Here is an 18,961-nt window from a genome sequence, read left to right on the forward strand (position 1 = left end):
CTCCCCCTCTTTGTTGGAACCCCTGTTTTCTGGACCCCACTTTTTAAAACTTCCTGACTGTGCAGAGGAGATAAAATTCGAGACTTGTATTCTGAAACTATATTTACTCTAATGGTTAGTTGATATCCCAGGTTTGTTTAGGTACCAGTTTTAATGTTGGAAATATTTTTTCTCCCCAGAATTTTGAAGGCACTGCACCTTTGTCTTCTTCTTCTTTCCTTTTTTTTGTTAAGTGGAAATGTTGAAATGTGATGCTGTTCTGATTCTTTGTTCCTTGAATAAATGCTGTTTTTCTCCCTCTCTGGAAGCTTTTGGTAACTTTGCAGTATCCCCAGTGTCCTTAAATTTGACGGAAATGCATTTTATTTTCATGCATTGTGCTCAGCTTTGGGGAGCCCCTTTTAGTCTGGAAACTGTCCTCGTTTTTGGAAAATTTCTTGAATTAATCCTTTGATTTACTCCCCTTCATTTCCTCTATTCACTTTTCTTAAAGCTCTTTTTTTTTTTTTTTTTAAGTTACTGGACCTTCTCGTCTGGTCCTCTGTTTTTTCTCTTTTTACCTTTTGATAAAATTTTTGAGTTCTCTTCAGTGTTGCTTTCTTCAAATAGCATTTTGTTTGCTTACTACAGTCTTTTTCTTTCATATTAGATGCTTTACCTTAAATATATGGTGGTTGTTTGCCACCTACTCCTATTTTAAGAGTGGACACAAAAAGTGGATTAGAAGTTGGGAGCCTGACTGTAGGTCTGTTAACTGAGGTTTTAACAGCCCCACCCATTTCCTCCAGGGTGGGGCAGCTACCAGGCTCTGCAATTTTTAGACTATATTAGGGGATCTGGCCCAGGGTTGACTGTTGGGTTTAGGCAAAAGCATACCTTCTCCTATTTTTATCCGTATCTTCATCTTCACTTGAAGGGTACCTGGTGCCCATTAATTCCTGAACCTTTTGGGGGATCCCCATTTTAAATTGGGTTATTTCTCTACATTTTCCCAGTGCTGCTTAAGGAGGACTGCGCCTGCTCAGATCGGCTGTCATTTATCGCTTGTCTGTCTACTTTCCAACTCCCCAAATATTTTCTCCTCACTTGTTCACTTCATCCTTGTGAATTTATTTTTCCCCCCTATTTGTTTTAGCTCATTTGGGCTGCTGTAACAAAAATACCATAGACTGTGTGGCTTATAAACGATGGAAGTTTATTTCTCACAGATTTGGAGGCTGGGGAGTCCAAAATCAAGGTGCCAGCTAATCTGATGTCTGGTGAGGGCCCACGTGGTGGAAGGGTCGAGGGAGCCCTCTGGGCTGTCTTTTATAAGGACTCTAATCCCACTCATGAGGGTTCCACACTCATGACCTAATCACCACAAAGGCCCCACCTCTCAATACCTTGGGGGGCAGTTACGATTTCAACATACAAATTTTGGAGGGACACAGACATTTAGCCAATAGTACCATTTTAGGCGGGTTTTGGGAGAGAGCTGAGGCCAGTGCACGCAGTATTTAATTGGAAGCTGAAAGAAGGCATTGGATTTCCATCTAAAATTTTTTATTCTGCCTTTGTATTCGTACTATGACTTATGTGATTGTTTGGATATGATACAGAATTTCAGTATGCCAGTTGAATAATTGATCAAGTTGTGATAATGTTATGTATACATACCTTTCTTTTGCCAAAATGGATCTGCTTTTATCTGAAGGATAAAGAACAAATTATAAATGGTTGTCTCTGGCTGATGAGGTTATTGTTGGTTTTTATTTTCTTTTTTATACTTTAAATCTTTTTTACTTTTTTTTCTTTTTTACTCTTAATTCCTAAATTTTCTACAATGAATATGGATTACTTGTGTAATAAGGAAAAAATAATATCTAAGTAGAGAAAAAATTGTTCATCGTATCTGTGGATAAAAATTGGCTCTTAGGTGCTCCTCTTTTATTTTATCCTGAGTCTATCAGAGTTGTGCTATGTCCTTTCCCACCTTTAGGTAATCTGCAACTAGAAACGCTTCATTTTGGGGTGAGCGTGTTTTGCAGAGTTCATTCTAATCTATCCCCCAATTTTTTATTTTGAAGAATTTCAAAACTGTAGAAGAGTTGAAAGACTAGTATAGTGAATGCTTGTGTAAATGCCATTTTACCACTTTTGGTTTATTTTTAAAGCACCTTTGTCGAAGTATAATTTACATATCATAAATTAACCCATTTTAAATGGATAATTGAATGGTTTTTAGTCAGTTTACAGAGCTGAGCAACCACCCCTACCCTCCAGTTGTGTACTTTCATCACTCCAGTAAGATCTCTTTCTAGAAGGTTAATCCCCATTCTCACCCTCAACCTCAAGCAACCACTAATGTTTTTTCTGCCTCTAAATTGTTGCCTCTTCTCCACCTTTTATATCAATGGAATCATACAACATGTGGTCTTTTGTATCTGGCTTCTTTCACTTAGCATAATGTTTATGAGGCTCATCCATGTTTTAGGTTGTATCAGTATTTTGTTCATTTTTATTGCTTAGCAGTATTCCATTGTATGTCTTTTTTACATTTTGTATCCATTTACCAGTTGATGGATCTTGGGTTGTTTCTATTTTTTGGCTATTATGAATAAAACTACTATGAACATTGTCTTGCAAGACTTTCTGTGGATGTCTATTTTAATTTCTTTTGGGTAGATACCTAGGAATGGGTTGCTGGTTTGTGTGGTACAGTTATGTTTATGTTTAAACTGCCAAACTCTTTTCCAAAGTAACTACCATTTTACATTCCCACCAGCAATGTATGAGAGTTCTGTCTGTGGAATTTATACGTTTTTCCCTGAACCATCTGAGGTAAGTTGCAGATATCAGGACATTTCACCCCTTAGCTCTTAAGCAAAGGGTGTCCTACATAAATGCAGTGTCGTTGTCACCGCCCCCCCATGTAAACAATAGTATTGTCCAATAGACACCCCATATCTAGGTGTTCTATTTGTTCCCAGAATGCCCTTTGTAACTGTTTCCTCCCCAAACCCAGCATCTTCTCAAGCACCTCATGTGACATTCGGTCTTCATGTCTCTTTAGTTGTCTTGAATGTGGCACAGCTCCCTCACCTGTGTCATTTGAATATTTTGTGATACTGACATTTTTTGAGTCCAGGCCAGTTGTTCTTTAGAGTGTCCTATATTGTTGATTAGTCTGATTGTTTCCTCACAATTAGATTCAGGTTAAACTTTTTTTGTTTTTTACATAGATGGAATCATGTAATATGTGGTCTGTGGGAAATAATACATAGATGATTCTGTGTTCCACTGTAGTACACATCAGGAGGTATATGCTGGTAGTTTATCCCGTACTAGATTTGAGTATTTGGTTGACATAATGTCCACCTTTTTTCTCCTTTGTAATTAATAAGTAATCTGTGAGAGACTGTGAGAATATCCTTTTTCCCCCAGCAATATTTTTCCTGATATTTTCAGTATCCATTAACCATCCTTTCCTGAGGCGTTTTTACATAAGTGGTTGCAAAAAGATGATTTTTCTAATTCTGTTCCTTCTTTATTAGTTGGCAGTCTCTTATAAGGATATTGCTTACTTTAAAATGGAATTTACCAAATTATAGTCATGAAGGATTTTATGGTGAATGAAGTAAATTTTTTATTATTTTTTAGTATATCTTAATAGTGTGGACTTGAATCTATTTGCCTTACCTTCTGAAGAGAGAGAGAGCTTGATCTTTGGGAAGCTTGAAATCCAGAAACTCCTTTGCTGTGTTTCATTATTTGGGATGTTTGCCACTTTTCGCTCTTTGAGACCACTGTTTTTCAGGAAGAATCTGAAAAAGCTACAGAAAAGTGTTTTTCTTAGTTTCTATGAATTTTTCTTTGTAAACCAAAGTGGATAGTTTTTTTCCATATTTCTTTGGATGGTTCTGTGATGTTTTTTTTTTCTTTTGGTAGTAATTTAACTGGTGTTAATTATGCAGTGTCATGCAAAGTAGCTGTTTTTAAAAATCCTTTTCTTCTGTAATGTATAAGAAATGCCATCATTGGATGAGGTCTCTAAACCTGACTGCTTGTCATCTGCATAGCTGGTTGCCCAGAACATGAAAACATTAACAGAGTATGTAAGATTGTTTGCGAGTGTCACAGGACTTTAACAGGAAATCTTTAAATGTTGTCTTCCTTGTTTGTTCTCGGTGATTAGTTACTAATAAAAATGGCAACAATCTCTGACGTATTTTACTGTCATTTTACAGTTTGTAAAAGAAAAAGGGGCCTCGTCTTGTTAGGTTTGTGAATTCTCATAAAATCTGCCTTTATCATATTTTTTCTCCAAGTTAAATCTAATTTAATTTAGTCCCCTAGCTGTAAGTGTGTAGCTTTTTTTTTTTTTAAGGAGGGTGCAGCTCACAGTGGCCCATGTGGGGATCGAACTGGCAACCTTGGTGTTATTAGCACTTCGCTCTAACCAACTGAACTGACCACCTAGTATGTAGCTTTTTAAAGGTACCTAACTTACATGTACCTGAGAGCAGCCAAATATAGCCCCAGAGGATTTGGAGATGGAATGGCTGCAGAATGAGTAGAGTTGGCATTAATGCCATGTGGCATTTGGTAGTGATGGTACATTGCTTTGGCAGTGTTTGGCATATTAAGTAGAATTTGGCCAAGGCTTATTTACGTTTTTCTTCTTAGAAAAGAGAGTAAGATTGATAACATAGGCCTTAGATTCTCTTGAATGTGTACCCTAGTATACGTTTTTGGAGGTGAAGTGTGCTGAGGTGTACTTTTGTATTGTCTCCAAAGGTGGTATGGTCAGCATTGTTCTCTAGGGGAGATGAAATTGAAGGTGCTTTGAAGCTGGCCCCTGTGACGACCCTCAGGAAATCTCACAGTAAGATGTAGCACGGGTGTGGACCATTTTAACCAAAGGTGTATGTAAATGGTGTGTAGTGTTTCTTTTCAAAGCCCATGCTTTTTTCTCTATGTATTATAGGAACAACAGCTAGATTTACGAATGGAGTACTGCTTTACAACTTAGTTTTTTGGCACATTTTTCTTTTTTGAAAATCAAAACCAAAAGTTCCTAGTATTTTTTAGGAAAATAACACTGACTAGGCTGTCAGTTAAGAGCCATTTGACCGCTGCTGGCTTATGGTCAGTTCCCTGTTAGGTAAATACACTTTTGAAAACTGTATTTAATTATAGGTTTACCAGATCATTTCATAACTGCTACGTTATGTCGCAAAGAAAGTTTCATGAACAACAGTAAACCACAACCTTTTGTTTCTGAAGATAGCTTTGTCTGAATCACGTTTTCTGTTATTCTTTTGGGTTGGACTTTTTGGGTTATCATACATTTTCATGTCTCTTCTAGGCCAGTGTTTCTAGCATCTTCGAAAATTTCCGTTAGCACTGAGCCTACTGATTGTTTACCATATCAGGAGCTATCCGTGACAGTTAAATTTCAGGGCGGGGCTGGCAAGAAAAATGGGAGTTATTTCCAAATATTCATCTTCAATGGATAATTGAGTTCTTGAAAGCAGAATTATGAAGGAAATGAGTCAGCAGAAAACAGCACCTTTTCAAATTGTAATCTTTCTTTAGTCTGCCTTTATATTCGTAGTTTTTTTCTTTTATGATATACATTTTCTAATATATAATAAAGCAGAAAAAATAATACAATTAATAGCCATTGTATTTGTTTTTTTGCTATTGTAATAAAATTACCACAAAATTAGTAGTTTAAAAAATCACCAATTTGTATTTTATAGTTAGGGCATTCAGGAGTCCAAAATGGGTCTTACTGGGTAAAATCTCTGCCACGCTGTGTTCTTGCTGGAGAATCCATTTTCTGCCTTTCCCTGCGTCCAGGGGCCACACGCGCTCCTGGGCTTACGGCCTCATTTCTCCATCGGGAAGCCCCATGTTGTGCAAGTCCTGCTGACACTGCTGTCCCTCGGGTTCTCTCGTCCACTCTTAGGGAAGCAATTACATTGAGGTTACCTGGAGAGTCCAGTATCATTGCCCTCTTTTCAGGTCAGCTGGCAGATTCCCCTTTGCTATGTTACATGACGTACATACATGTTACGGGCGCTGAGACATAGTTGGAATAATGACAGTGTTCTAACACATGCTGATGGTTTTACAATTTTTTACCAAAATCATTGAACTGTACAATTGAAATGGATGAATTTTTATACTATGTAAATTATACTTCAGTGAAGTCGTGTTTTTGTTTTGTTTTGTTTTAAATCTGAGTTGCTTTCCTGTGTTTTTAGGAGTAAGTCCAAATTTCTTAGCGAAGCATATCGGTCCCATCCTAATTAAATTCTTTAAAAGATGTAAAATACACATAACATAAAATTTACCATCTTTACCATTTTTAAGTGTACAGTGTTAAGCATATTTACATTATTGTTCAGCCAATCTCCAGAACTTTTTCATCTTGCAAAACGGAAACTCTGTACCCATAGAACAACTCCCATTTCCCCTTTTTTCAGCCCCTGTCAATCATCATTCTACTTTCTGTTTTTATGAATTCGATTAAGCTAGATACCTCTTACAAGTGAATCATACAGTATCTGTCTTTTTGTGATGGATTATTTTACTTATATAATGTCCTCAAAGTTCAGCCATGTTTTAGCATGACAGATTTTCCCTTTTTAAAAAAAGATTTTTATTAAAATATAGCTAACATAAAATATTATATTAGTTTCAGGGGTGCACCATAGTTATTTACCATTTATATACCTAAAGAAGTGGTCACCACGATAAATCCAGCAACCATCTGACTGTACCACGCTATCTCAATCTTATTGACTATATTTCCCATGCTGTACATTGCATCCCCATGACAGATTTGTTTTATATCTGGAAGTTTGAACCTCTTATTCCCTCCTCACCTTCCCCCCCTTTTTAAATTTTTCAATTACAGCTGACCTTCAATATTATATTAATTTCAGGTGTACAGCATAGTGGTGAGACATATATAATTTAAGAAGTGATCCCCGGACTAGTCTAGTACCCACCTGGCACTATACATAGTTACTACCATATTATTGACTATATTCCCTGTGCTGTACTGTACATCCCCATGACTATTTTGTAACTACCAGGTTCTACTTCTTAATCTCTTCACGTTTTCATCCTGCTCCCAAATACCTTCCCACCTATCACCCCGATAAATCTTGTACCCATCTGACACATACATAGTTATTACAATATTATTGACTGTATTCCTTATACTCTACACTGTATCCCCAAGACTACAGTGTAACAACGAATTTGTACTTCTCAATCCTTTTTTCACGCATTCCCAACCCCCCTCCTGTCTAGCAACCGAGACTTTCCTTTTTAAGGCTGAATAACATTCCATCGTATGTGTACACTGCATTTTGTTTATCCCGTCATCTATTGATGGACACTTGGATTGCTTCCACCTGCGGGATATTGTGACTAATGCTGCTATGCCCGTGGGTGTGTAAATGTCTCTGAGACTCTGCTTTCTGTTCTTTTGTAGATCTTGAACAACATGGGTTTGAACTGTGCGGGTTCACTTACATATATGTTGATTTTTTTCAATAAATATACAGTTGGTCACCTGTATCCCCAGGTTTCACATCTGGGGGTTGAAAACAGTATTTTAGCTCCCTGGTTGGGAATCTGTATGGGGAGGGCCAACTTCAGTTATAAGCTGCTTTTCAACCACCCGGGAGTTGGTGATCCCCGCCCCCTGCGTTGTTCGAGTCAGCTGCATACCCAAAAATGGGATTGCCGGGTCGGAGTTAAATTTTAATTTGCCTCTTATAATAGCCATATATAGACTTTATCCCTGGAACACACTCTACAATTCTGAATTAACTTGGGCCTCTTATGTTGCAGCTAACAAACTCATTTCAAAGTAGCTTATGCTAAAGTTGGTAGTGGAAGGATGGAGGGAATATTTTAAGGATTGCTGTTTCAAGAACCCATGGACAGGAACAGCTGGAACCGAGGACTCGAAATACCTCAGGTTTCTGTCTCTGTATGTTGTATCCAGGTGTTTGCAGTGCTTGTCTGTCTCTGCTGAGAGAACCGTGACTCTGGAAAGTTCCCAAATGTGTAGTTTGTAGCCCAGGTATCATAGTGTCTCTTTGAGAAATCTGTCTCAGTTCCAGTTTCAAATTCCTGGGTGCCTGTACCCCCACATCAACTCTGGGATGATCTTCCTGTGTACTCAGGAGCCCCACGTGGCAGTGGGGCGTTGCCTAAACAGTAACAAGCACACAAGCCCAGGGGGAGGTGACCCTTCGTCAGGTCCCCCTGTCATCCTGTGACTTCCTCCTGCAGGTTCCCCAGCCGCCAGCTGAAGGTCTCTGGGTCATAGCTGTGCTTTCCCTAGTTTGGTCTTGAGTGGTCCAGATATAGGTTTGCATGATCCTACCGTCCGTGGGCTAAAACGATACATTTTTTGTTGTCTTTCCCCTGACCTCCGTCATAGAGTCTCAATATACAAGTGTGAGAGGAAAAATCAGATAAAAAGGAAAAATACTGTATTTTGGTCACTAGTTGATTCCATTCCACAAATATTTATTACACACCTCTGTGTGCCAGGCACTGTTATCAGCCCCAGGGGGTATAAGCAGAAAGAATACAGAGTATTTCCTCTCTTTTCCACAGGGCAGGAGCAGTCAGGTACAACAGCAAGTCTCATGGGCACCCTGTACCTCTCAGTTCACTGGCAGAGGGACTGAAGGCCTTGGCCTGGCTTTGCCCAGAAAGATTCCCCACGTCTGCTCTTCCTCAGGACTGCACCCGAGGGAGCACAGCGAGACTAGGGCAGGGAGGCGCATTGTTCCCTTACGAAGGCTGCGCTGCCTTAGCTTCCCCTTCCGATCTGACGCCACTTTTTGGATCTAGGGTTTGACTGGGGTATAATAATTATAGGCTTCTGGTGACAGAACACTTTTAAAACATTAGTTCACTACTCATCCATTTAATAATGGGCCATGCCCTTTGATAAATCACCAATCCCAGTAATATTATAATTAGACATTTTAGTCTCTAAGATTGCTAAAGAGAACAGCTAGGACCATGTTAGGTTCCTTAGCTCTGCTTGTCTTTCCAGCTTAAAGGTCTTTGCCTCAGGGCATGGATGGAAAATTCTGGATTTAGAGCTTTCCCAAATCTGTGGAATGTCACCCCTCTATATTTCCCTCCTCCCCAGCTGTGTTTCTGTCAGATATACTTTATAAGGGAGGGGAATGGCAGTTTGGGGGACGACTGTGAGAAGTGTTTTAAAGGGGCTGCCTACATTGTATTCATCCGGGTCTCAAAGTTTCTTAGTGGCTCTAGAGAATTTAGTTGCTGAAATTTCACCAAGTATCTAATTATGTGATCGTTAGACGTTTCAGGTCTCTGGCTTTAGGCAGAAAGGGCCTTGCTTAATCAAGTTATATTCTTGAGTTGTGTGTCCTGTCTCCTCTGTGGGAGGCCAGATTGGACTGGATTGTGTTTTGCAGATTGGATTGTCTTGCAGAATCTCGCTGAAGTTAGCATTCTCTGTGGGCAGTTTCCTTTTATTGCCCACAGCTCCTAAAGCTCCATCTAGCTTTGGAGAGCAAGCATATGGAGTGTAAGCAACGGCTTTGCTACACACAAGCACTGCCCGCTTCCCAGCCTGAGATGGGGAGGCCTCGTTTCTTCTTACCTCTCTCTGACTTTGATACACATGGTGGGTTTGTTACTTGTAATCCTTCAGCCTTGTAACAGTTAGGACTTTATTGGAGGTGGTGAGCAGAATCTTGTCCTAATCTAGCCTGAGTACAAATGAAAATTAATAATGAGGATACTGGGATATTTTAGAACCTAAGTTAGAGATTCACTTTGGCTTCAGAAACAACCAGAACCAAGGACTTAAATGTTGTCAGGCTTCTCTTTTACTGGCTGCTTTTGTTTGTGTTGTTTTTCTCTCTGAAGACTGCTTTTCTTTGCCTTTCAGTGCAGTGGACAAAATATGGCACTGAAAGCCCCAGCTACTCAGGGAGAGATTGATACCTCTCAGCTCCAGTCCTAACATTTTCGGGGAAGGGTTCACATTGACTTAACTGGATCCGTTCATTCCTGGACTAATCAGTGGGGGCTTGCATCAGAATCATGTATTAATGTGGACGTTTCCTAAGTTACGTCTTATTTTATATCGGCTTTCCTGGGAACAAGGAGGGCAATGGCCAGAGAAGGGGTCTGTAACTCTCATACATCTGTGTACCTTTGCGTATTCTCTCCCTGTGTCTGAAATGCCCTTTCACCCCCTTTCTCTTGGTGGTTAACCAGTCCATCGAGGTACAGTTGTTACCTGGTCGGCGAAGCTTTCCCTGAGTTCCTAAATTTGAGTTAGGTATTGATGCTTCTGTACTTTCCTAGTTCTAGGTTATGTTTCTTGTCTGACATTTCCTACGTTGAGTTGCAACTGTTTGTTCCCAAATCTTTCTTAATAGACATGTGTTCCTTGGTAGCAAAGACTTTTTCTTCTTTATTTTCTATATTTCCAATACCTAGAGTCATAAATGAGTGAAAACTTACAGAAAAGAAATATAAAAGAAGCACATGTTATGTATACTTCCTGATTGACAGGGAAAGACTTTTTTGTGCTTTTAATTTAGTTTGGCTGATTCTTAGATGAGTGTTGTCGGTTCCTTCAGTCCTAGAAACTGTTTGGTTGGAGAAGGAAATGCAGTATCCTTTAGGATGACCCGAGCCACCAGCATTCCATGCTTGAGTCACCGTGAGGTGCCACTCACAGCTTGGCTTGTTCTCCCGCGCGGTTTCCCCGTCTGAGCTTTGCCATGTGTTGCACTTGCCATGTAAGTGTCACTAAGGATTAGGGTCATAGAAAGGGCAGGATCCTACCCATACCCAAGAGATTGTCTAACTTTTTTTTCTTTCTTAAAAATGTTTGAACCTTTTTCAACACATGGTGCTGGGATAACTGAAAAACCACAGGAAAAGAGTACCTTTCTCCTTATACAAAAATTCACTGAAAATGGATCAGTGACCTAAACATAAAAGCTAAAACATGAAACTATTAGGAAAAACATAGAGGTAAATCGATTCTTGGATTTGGCAATCAATTCTTAGATTTGACATCAAAAGCACAAGCAACAAAAAAAAAACCCTAGATAATCAACAAAATTAAAAACTTTTACATCAAAGGACATTATCAAGAAAGTGAAAAGACAGTCTTCATAATGGGATTAAATATTTGTAAGTCTTATATCTGATAAGAGTCTAGTATTTGGAATATATAAAGGAAGACAAACAACACAGTCAAAAACTAAAGAATTTGAACAGACACTTCTTCAAAGAGGCTATACAAATGGCCAGCAAATGTGTGAAAAGATGTTTAAGACCATTGGTCATTAAGGAAAGGCAAATCAAAACCACAGTTAGACATTATTTCATACCCACATAGGAGGCTATAATGAAAAAGAAAAAAGAAAATAAGTATTCGTGAGGGTGTGGAGAAATAGGAACAGTTGTACGTTGTTGGTGGAAATGTAAAATGGTTCAGCTATACTGTGGAAAACAGTTTAGTGGTTCTTCAAAAAGTTGAACAGAATTACCATATGACCCAGCAGTTCTCCTCCTAGGTATATCTATGCAAAGAAGTGAACACGTGCCCACAAGACACATGCATATGAGTGTTTGTAGCAGCATTACTCATAATTGTCAGAAGGTAGAAGCACCCAGATGCCCATTAACAGATGAGTGGGTAAACAAAACATGACATGTACATACAATGGAATATCACTCAGCCATAAAAAGGGATGAAATACTGATACATGCTATACCATTTGGTAGAAGTCTTGAAAACATTATGCTAAGTGAAAGAAGCTAGACACAGGCGTTGGCGAGTTGTATGATTCCTTTTATGTTAATTTTGCAGAATAGGCAAATTCATAGAGAAAGCAGGTTAATGGTTGCCAGGGGGTGGGGGAGAGGAATGAGAAATGAATACTTAAAGGGTATGGGGTGTTCTTAATAAGTATGAAGTGATTAAAAGGTTTTGGAACTAGAGAGAGGTGCTGTTTGCACATGTGAATGCACTCACTGCCAATGAATTACATATATATATACTTCAAAGTAATTGTATGGTATGTGTATTTCACACATTTTTATTTTATTTTATTTTTTATTTATTTTTCATTTTTTTTCTAACCCTAACCCTAACCCCAACCCCAACCCCAACCCCAACAACCCCAACCCCAACAACCCCAACCCTAACAACCCCAACCCCAACCCCAACCCTAACCCTACACATTTTTTTAAAGGAAAAATAGTTTGATCCTGGCATATCAGCCAAAGCACTTAGAAACTAAACTCCTACAATGTCAATGTCAATTGCTATATTCTCAGATCCTGCTTTTAAAAAAAATAAGCCGATTTTATTATCTCAGATGACAGGAATACCCCAGTGTAAGATGGCTCTGCCGTTGCTTAATTTTGTGGTTCATTATGTCATCAGACACAGTGATTATTTCCCTCTTTCTGAGCTGTCATCCTCTGTATGTCAGCCTCCTGAGGTCCCAGTAGGTCCCTTCTTGTTCCCAAAATGGTTATAGTAATTCCGCACTGAAGTTGTTAGATATTCTCCAGTGGCAGGAAGGATACCTTCTCTTTCTTCTGTCTCTTTCTTTTCCACTTACCTTTTTATTATAAAAATTTTCAAACCTGTAGAGGATTTTAAAGAACCGTAGAGTGTATACCGTTATTTTTGCCACCAAGGTTCAGCACTGGTTAACATTTTTGGCTTAATTTTTTTGCTCTATATAAAATTTTTGGAGTCATTTGAAGGTTGTAAACATCATGACCCTTCACCCTTAAATATTTCAGCATGCTTCTCCTAAAAATAAGGATACTGTCTTACATAACCACATACTAAAATACTAAGTTACAAAATCTTTTTTTGTAGGTTTTTTTAAAATTGGTTTCAGGTGTACAAAACAACATACTGATTAGACATTTACACCCCCCACTGAGTGATAAGCCCCCCCAAGTCTAGTGTAATATAAAATATAAGTACCCCTCTGGCATCGTATGTAACTGTTACTATATCATTGTCTATATTCCTTATGCTGCATTTTACATCCCGTGACCGTATATGTATTTAATTGTAGTTGACTTTCAATATTATTCAATATCAGCTTCAGGTGTACAGCACAAAAAATTCTTTACTAATAAAAAATATCCATATTCAAATTTCCTCAGTTGTCCCTAAGTATGTCTTTTATAACTTTTTTTTTTTAAAGCAGAATCCAATCAAGGACCTATATTGCATTTGGTTGTTACATCTGTTTAAAACAATGCCATCACCATGCCTTCTTCATGGTGGAATGCTTGTTTTTTACTTTCTACTTGGAAAAAGTATAACTGCTGATGATAGTAAGAAGGACCAATTCTAAAAAGTAATAAAATTAGTGGGTTAATAAATAGCCAGGAAGGGAAGAGAGAAGAAATAATCTTGGACTTGCTAGGTCTCTAAGAAGTGGGTAAACACTGGTGTGAATTTTGTTGCTCCTCTTAATGAAATTTTCCACAAGTTCTTTCATTTTTCTTGCTGTCTTCACATATTAACTAGTACCATTCACAAGTTAAGTTTTACGTTCGGAAATACTGAGAGCCTTCTATAGCCCAATTCCTATTCCTTACCTGCAGTCATCTTTCTGTTTGAGTGAAAATCTCAGTTTTTCCCAGGTCTTAAAGTTTAAGATAGTTACACGGACATATTTTATGACCCTTCTTTTTGGTCTTCCCTGTTAGATTCCAGTTGAGTTGATGTTGGAAAGCCCTTGTAAGAACCACCATCTGGTTTGCTGACGCTTTTTCTAGTCCGGTTTTCAGTCGTTCAGAGACATTAAGGTCTGCCTGACTCCTGGTGGCTTGTGGCGTGGGTAGCAGTACCCCTGGCACTCCATAGGGGAGGGGAGGGAACGCTCGTGGCTTGGGATAAGGATTCCTGGAAGCCCAGAGATGCTGCTCTCCGTGCTTCACTGCATCTGTTCTCGTTCTGATTTCCCATCTTTATTTGTGTCCAAATGAGATGGGTAGTTTTCTTTCTCTCATAATTTGGATTCTTTTGAATTTCTTATTTGGTCAAAGAATAGAAAGCGAAGGTATCTCATTTTATTTCACTGAGAATCTGATCTAATACTCAGACTTCTGGCATTCCCTCTTTAATTCTGACTTCCTGATCTTCTGAACTGTTCTCTACCCCCATGTTTTTGGGTGCTCTTCCTGACTGTATGTTCAGGATATAGATGATTTTTCTTTGTAAGACCAGTAATCTATTTTATATATGTATACATAGTACAAAAATAAATGTTTTGTGTTTGTGAATATATGAAAGGTTAGGTAATTGACCACCTTCAAGAATTCAGCTTAACAAGGTTACAAGTAATTTTGTTTATGGAATTCATGATGGTAATTAATATGTTCTTAAGGAAATCTGATGTTCGGAGTATTATTAGATAATTGGAAAATTCTGGATAAGTTAAAAGTTTTTTGCTTTTGAAAAATATGGCTCTAAATTCTAATAACTGATTCTAAATAATAATAAGTTGAAATAATAATAAATTCTAATAGGCAAAGGCAAGTTACTCAGTTATCTATAAAATGAAGGTTGAACAGTGTTGCTTCTAAGTTACAAAATTGCGTCTCAGCATCCCCCGATTCTTCTACCCTGAATTAGGTTAAGCTGACGGTGCAGTTGAAACTGTAGTGCGTGCCAAGTCCATTTTGCACCGAGTAGGAAAAGTTGCTTTGGCCTGATAGCGACCGTGTGAGAGGCAGGTGGCGTATCCGGGTTTGCTGCCGCCGGCTGGACTAGCAGCTCTGTAGAGACAGGCCTTCCCTGTCTTGCTGTCTGTTTTATCCCCAGTCCCAGGGTGAGTGCCTAGCACGTGGATAAATGCTCATTAATTAAATATTTGTTGATTAATGACTGACAACCTAGGGCATTTATATACATTGCCTAATGCAGTCTTCACAGCCAGCCCTATAATGCCAACCGTGTAATACAAAATATAAGCCAACCTTATAATGTAAAAACCCAGTGTGCAGATGAGTAAACTGACACAGATAAATGCTCAGCAGCCAGAAGTAGGAGCTGCCTTTAAACGAAGCCATTTCAAATGTTACCATTTCCACCAATTTCAAGTTCTGTGGCATTAAGTATATTCACAGTGTTGTGCAACCATCGCCACCATCCATCTTAGGCTGTGCCTTTCCCCCGCTGTTACACTGCCTCCCTTTGTTCTTCAGGCTGCTTTTAACCATCTGAAATCAGATGAAAAACTGTTTCTGAGTGAAAACACAGAAGGAACCTGGAAGTCTAAACTTTCAGGCTGGGCTGAATAGTGAGTCAGTGTTCTCCTTTTCCCATCTCCTCGGCCAGCTCTATTTCATGTAGAATTTCTTGCTGGCTAATAATAGCTGAGTATGTTGTTTTGAACGGGAATGCGTGCTATCATGTCTACGTGTTCTCACACTGAGTTGGAGCTGTGTGGTCTATTCTTGCTGTTTCCTGACCCAGTGAGGCAATGATATAAATGGTCCGCGCGCGGAGGAGCTGTGTACCCACACTCTGAGCGGTGTACCCTCCGGATGGGTTGGAGCACCGCTGGGCCAACGTCTACTCTCGGCCTTGTATTTGGGGAATGAATTTGCTTTGTCATCCTTCACTCCTGCTTCCTGCCTGGAGTCCAGTTCACTACTTTCAGTTTCACTTTGGGCTTTAAAAATATTTCTTAATCTTTCTCTGGCTGAATTACCTGTATAATTATAGGTACAAATAAGCAGATTTGTTGGTGTGGCTGTGGGATGAGATGGGATGTGTGAAAGATATGAAGCAGGGAATGGATTTGCCTTAGGATAGCTGGACTTTTCCACTTGGTAGTGTTTCTACTGCAGTGGTCTCGCAGTCCTGTCTGATACCAGGCAGAGCCAAGTGGTGAAATATGACACAGGCTGAGGATGAGAATTGGCAATTGTCCTGGGCACACAAATAGTTTCTTCCCTCCCAAGCATATTTTACAGCCAAGTGAACAGAAAACAATTCAGCAGGCTACTTGCTAGAGACCTGCAGCGGAAAAATGATCTTTATAAAAAGTTGGACATGTGGCTTTTATAAAAGGTTTTCAGAAGAACAAAATGCAAGCTAGGCGTATTTTTCTGTCCCCCATTTTATCCCTGATCCCTAAGTGTAAAGCTGATTCTAGATGTACTCCTAAGCCTGTTCGGGGGGGCGGGGCTTCCCCACGTCTGACGAGTCACGTATTCTTCACTTCGGATCCCAGCCAGCCAGCCAGATAAGGAAGTTGCTGGGAAGACTAAAATCCAAGGCTTCCTATTGAATGGTCAAGCAAATGGGCACAGTTTGGCCCCTGGCCCAGCTCTGCTCCATGTAAGTTTTATCTAGCACACGGGGCAGGCAGGCAGGCAGGCAGCTGCTGCTGGTGTCATTCCAGTCATTACTGACTAATATTACAGGCCACCATTACTGAACTTGACCTGAGGTAGCTGCTCTAAATATAGCCGGCTTTTCTGGCAGCTGCAAACACCTGGAGGAGCAGGCATGCCCCCAGCAGAAAAGATATTTGCTGTTAGCAGCATGTCTGTCAGAGCTTATTTCACGCCATGTTTATGCGTAATTAAAAACAACCCACTGGGTCCTTTGGCTTACGGTTGGGTTATGTTTACAAAAATGCACTTGGTGTTGTGTGTTGTGGGGACTGGGCTCATGGCACTAGTGTCGGTAAGACCATAGGAGAAGCAGTGAATGTAATTACCAACAGTGTCTTTGCTCTCATGCACACAGCATACTTAAACCCCTTCGTGGCTGTTGGTTTCTGGCAGTGGTGAAACAAGCTGTCAATCATGTGATTCTGTTCAATTACGGACTCTGGTTTGTGTGCTTGGTAGTTCCTTCTGACATAAGGAGGTTGATGAGTAATTAAAAAGAACACCAACGTTTACAAGATGGTGCTTCCAAAAAAGAAACTGCTTTCTTGAAAGGAGAAAACCATTTCAAGACCTCATTGAGATCTTATTTTTTACCTATCAAATGGACAAAAATCCAAAACGTTGGAGAAACTCTGTTGATGAGCTAGTGGGGAAATAGACCCTCTCGTACATTCTTGGTGGAAGCATTCATTAAGTATACAACTTTTATTGAGCAAGTTTAGATGCATTAAAACCACAAGCATATTCCCTGTGACCCAGCGGTATTACAGGAATTTATCCTATGGATGCATTCCAGTGTGTGCATAAGCTTATTTATGGAAGAATTAAAGCTTGGAAACAAACTCACAAGTGGACTGCTCATATAAATCATGTATATAATAGAAACAGCTGTAAAAAACAATGAGGATACTCATTATATACTAACATAGAAATATCTTCATGGGGGGGTCGGCTGGGTGGCTCAGGTGGTTGGAGCGATATAACGCCAAGGCCCCCAGTTCGGTTCCCACATGGGCCAGTGGGCTGCGCCCTCTACAGCTAAGATTGTGAACAATGGCTCTCCCTGGAGCTGGGCTGCCCTGGGCTGCCATGGGCTGCTGCTAGCGCGGCCGGTGGCCAGTGTGAGTGCCTGGCAACCATCCTGAGTGGCCGGCAGCCGGCGAGAGCTGCCGTGAGCAGGCGACCAGCGACAAGCTGCCCCAGCTGGGGGGGAGCGCAAGGCTCATAACACCAGCAGGGGCCAGGGAGCTGGGTCCTACCCAACTAGACTCAGAAACAATGGCTTGGACCGGAGTGAGGTGGTGGGTGGTGGTGGGGGTGTGGACAGAAAAAGGGGGGAAAAAGAAAAATATCTTCATGGTATAGTTGGGATAAAGCAAAGGACAGGGTAATATGCTACCAACTGTGTAAAAAGGACGAAATAAGAATATGATTTGCTTGTACCTGCATAAGGAAGTTCTGGAAGGATATTTAAGAAAGTCATAAGACTGATTCTGGGTGTGTGTGTGTGTGTGTGTGTGTGTAGGAAAGGAGATAAGACGGGTATTTTCACTGTATGAAATTTCTTGAACCATGTGCACGTGTTGCTTTTTCAAAAAATGAAAAAATTAGAATGTTTTTAACAATGGAACTTACTTGGATTTTAGTCACAGTTGCAGAGAAGCTCTCTTTTAATTGACTTCCTTACCCAAACTTGTGGGTAAGAGGGGAATGTGCTATCTTGTAGCTGATGGCGATAACGTGGTTACTTTCTGTGTGGGTGCCTTGGGAAGAAAGTAGTGCACAAGTTTGTGGGTCCTGGCGTTTTTCCTGTCGTTCCTCAGCCAGAATCAGTGGCTCTGCAGCTTTACATACCAGGAGCCTTAGGTTCTATAACAAACCCTAAGAAACTGGCTTTTTCTTTTTGATTGGCAATGAAGATGATGTGCTCTGGACACGACTGAAGTCTTTCACCGTTTCTCTTTATTTGTAGGAACCTACAAGCAGCAATTGGCGCCTATTATGACTTTGAGAGCCCAAACATCAGTGTACCCTCCATGTCCTTTGTTGAAGACGTCACCATAGGAGAAGGGGAGTCGATACCTCCTGATACTCAGTTTATAAAAACGTGGCGGATCCAGAATTCTGGTAAATATGTAATGGGCAATTCCCCTTGTCCAGTTTTCTTTTTCTTGGTAGTTAAAAGAAATGCATGTTTTAGTTTAAGTTATGTGATTGTGTAACTCTGAGATTTTTCTTGCACATGGTGTAGCATTTCTTGCAGTGGTGTGATGACCAACATCAATGAAATATGCCTGCCCCACACCAGGAAGAGGAATTTAGGGCTTGATGGCGTCTGAACACAATCCTCTGGTACCAGGAAGTAGGCCTGCGTGTGGTGGTGGTGGGGCTGTGTTCTCCACCACCAGGTCCCCCTCGTTTTCATTCTGCTCTGATTATTCTTCTGGTTGTTTCCAGCAGGCTAGAGGCGCTGCAGCCATGGCCAGAA

At 40.1% G+C, this 18,961-nt stretch overlaps 1 protein-coding gene across 2 annotated transcripts in view; it reads left to right on the forward strand.

Moving 5' to 3' along the window:
• ILRUN (inflammation and lipid regulator with UBA-like and NBR1-like domains) overlaps positions 1 to 18,961 on the forward strand; it is an 86,462-nt gene that overhangs the window by 15,156 nt on the left and 52,345 nt on the right. For both annotated transcript variants that reach the window (XM_081044656.1, XM_081044655.1), the window contains exon 2: positions 18,446 to 18,600. In XM_081044656.1, coding sequence (XP_080900782.1) covers positions 18,446 to 18,600 — 155 coding nt within the window. The remainder of the gene's footprint in view (positions 1 to 18,445; positions 18,601 to 18,961) is intronic.

Source organism: Rhinolophus hipposideros, assembly GCF_964194185.1.
Source record: "Rhinolophus hipposideros genome assembly, chromosome: 3".
Lineage (NCBI taxonomy): Eukaryota > Metazoa > Chordata > Mammalia > Chiroptera > Rhinolophidae > Rhinolophus > Rhinolophus hipposideros.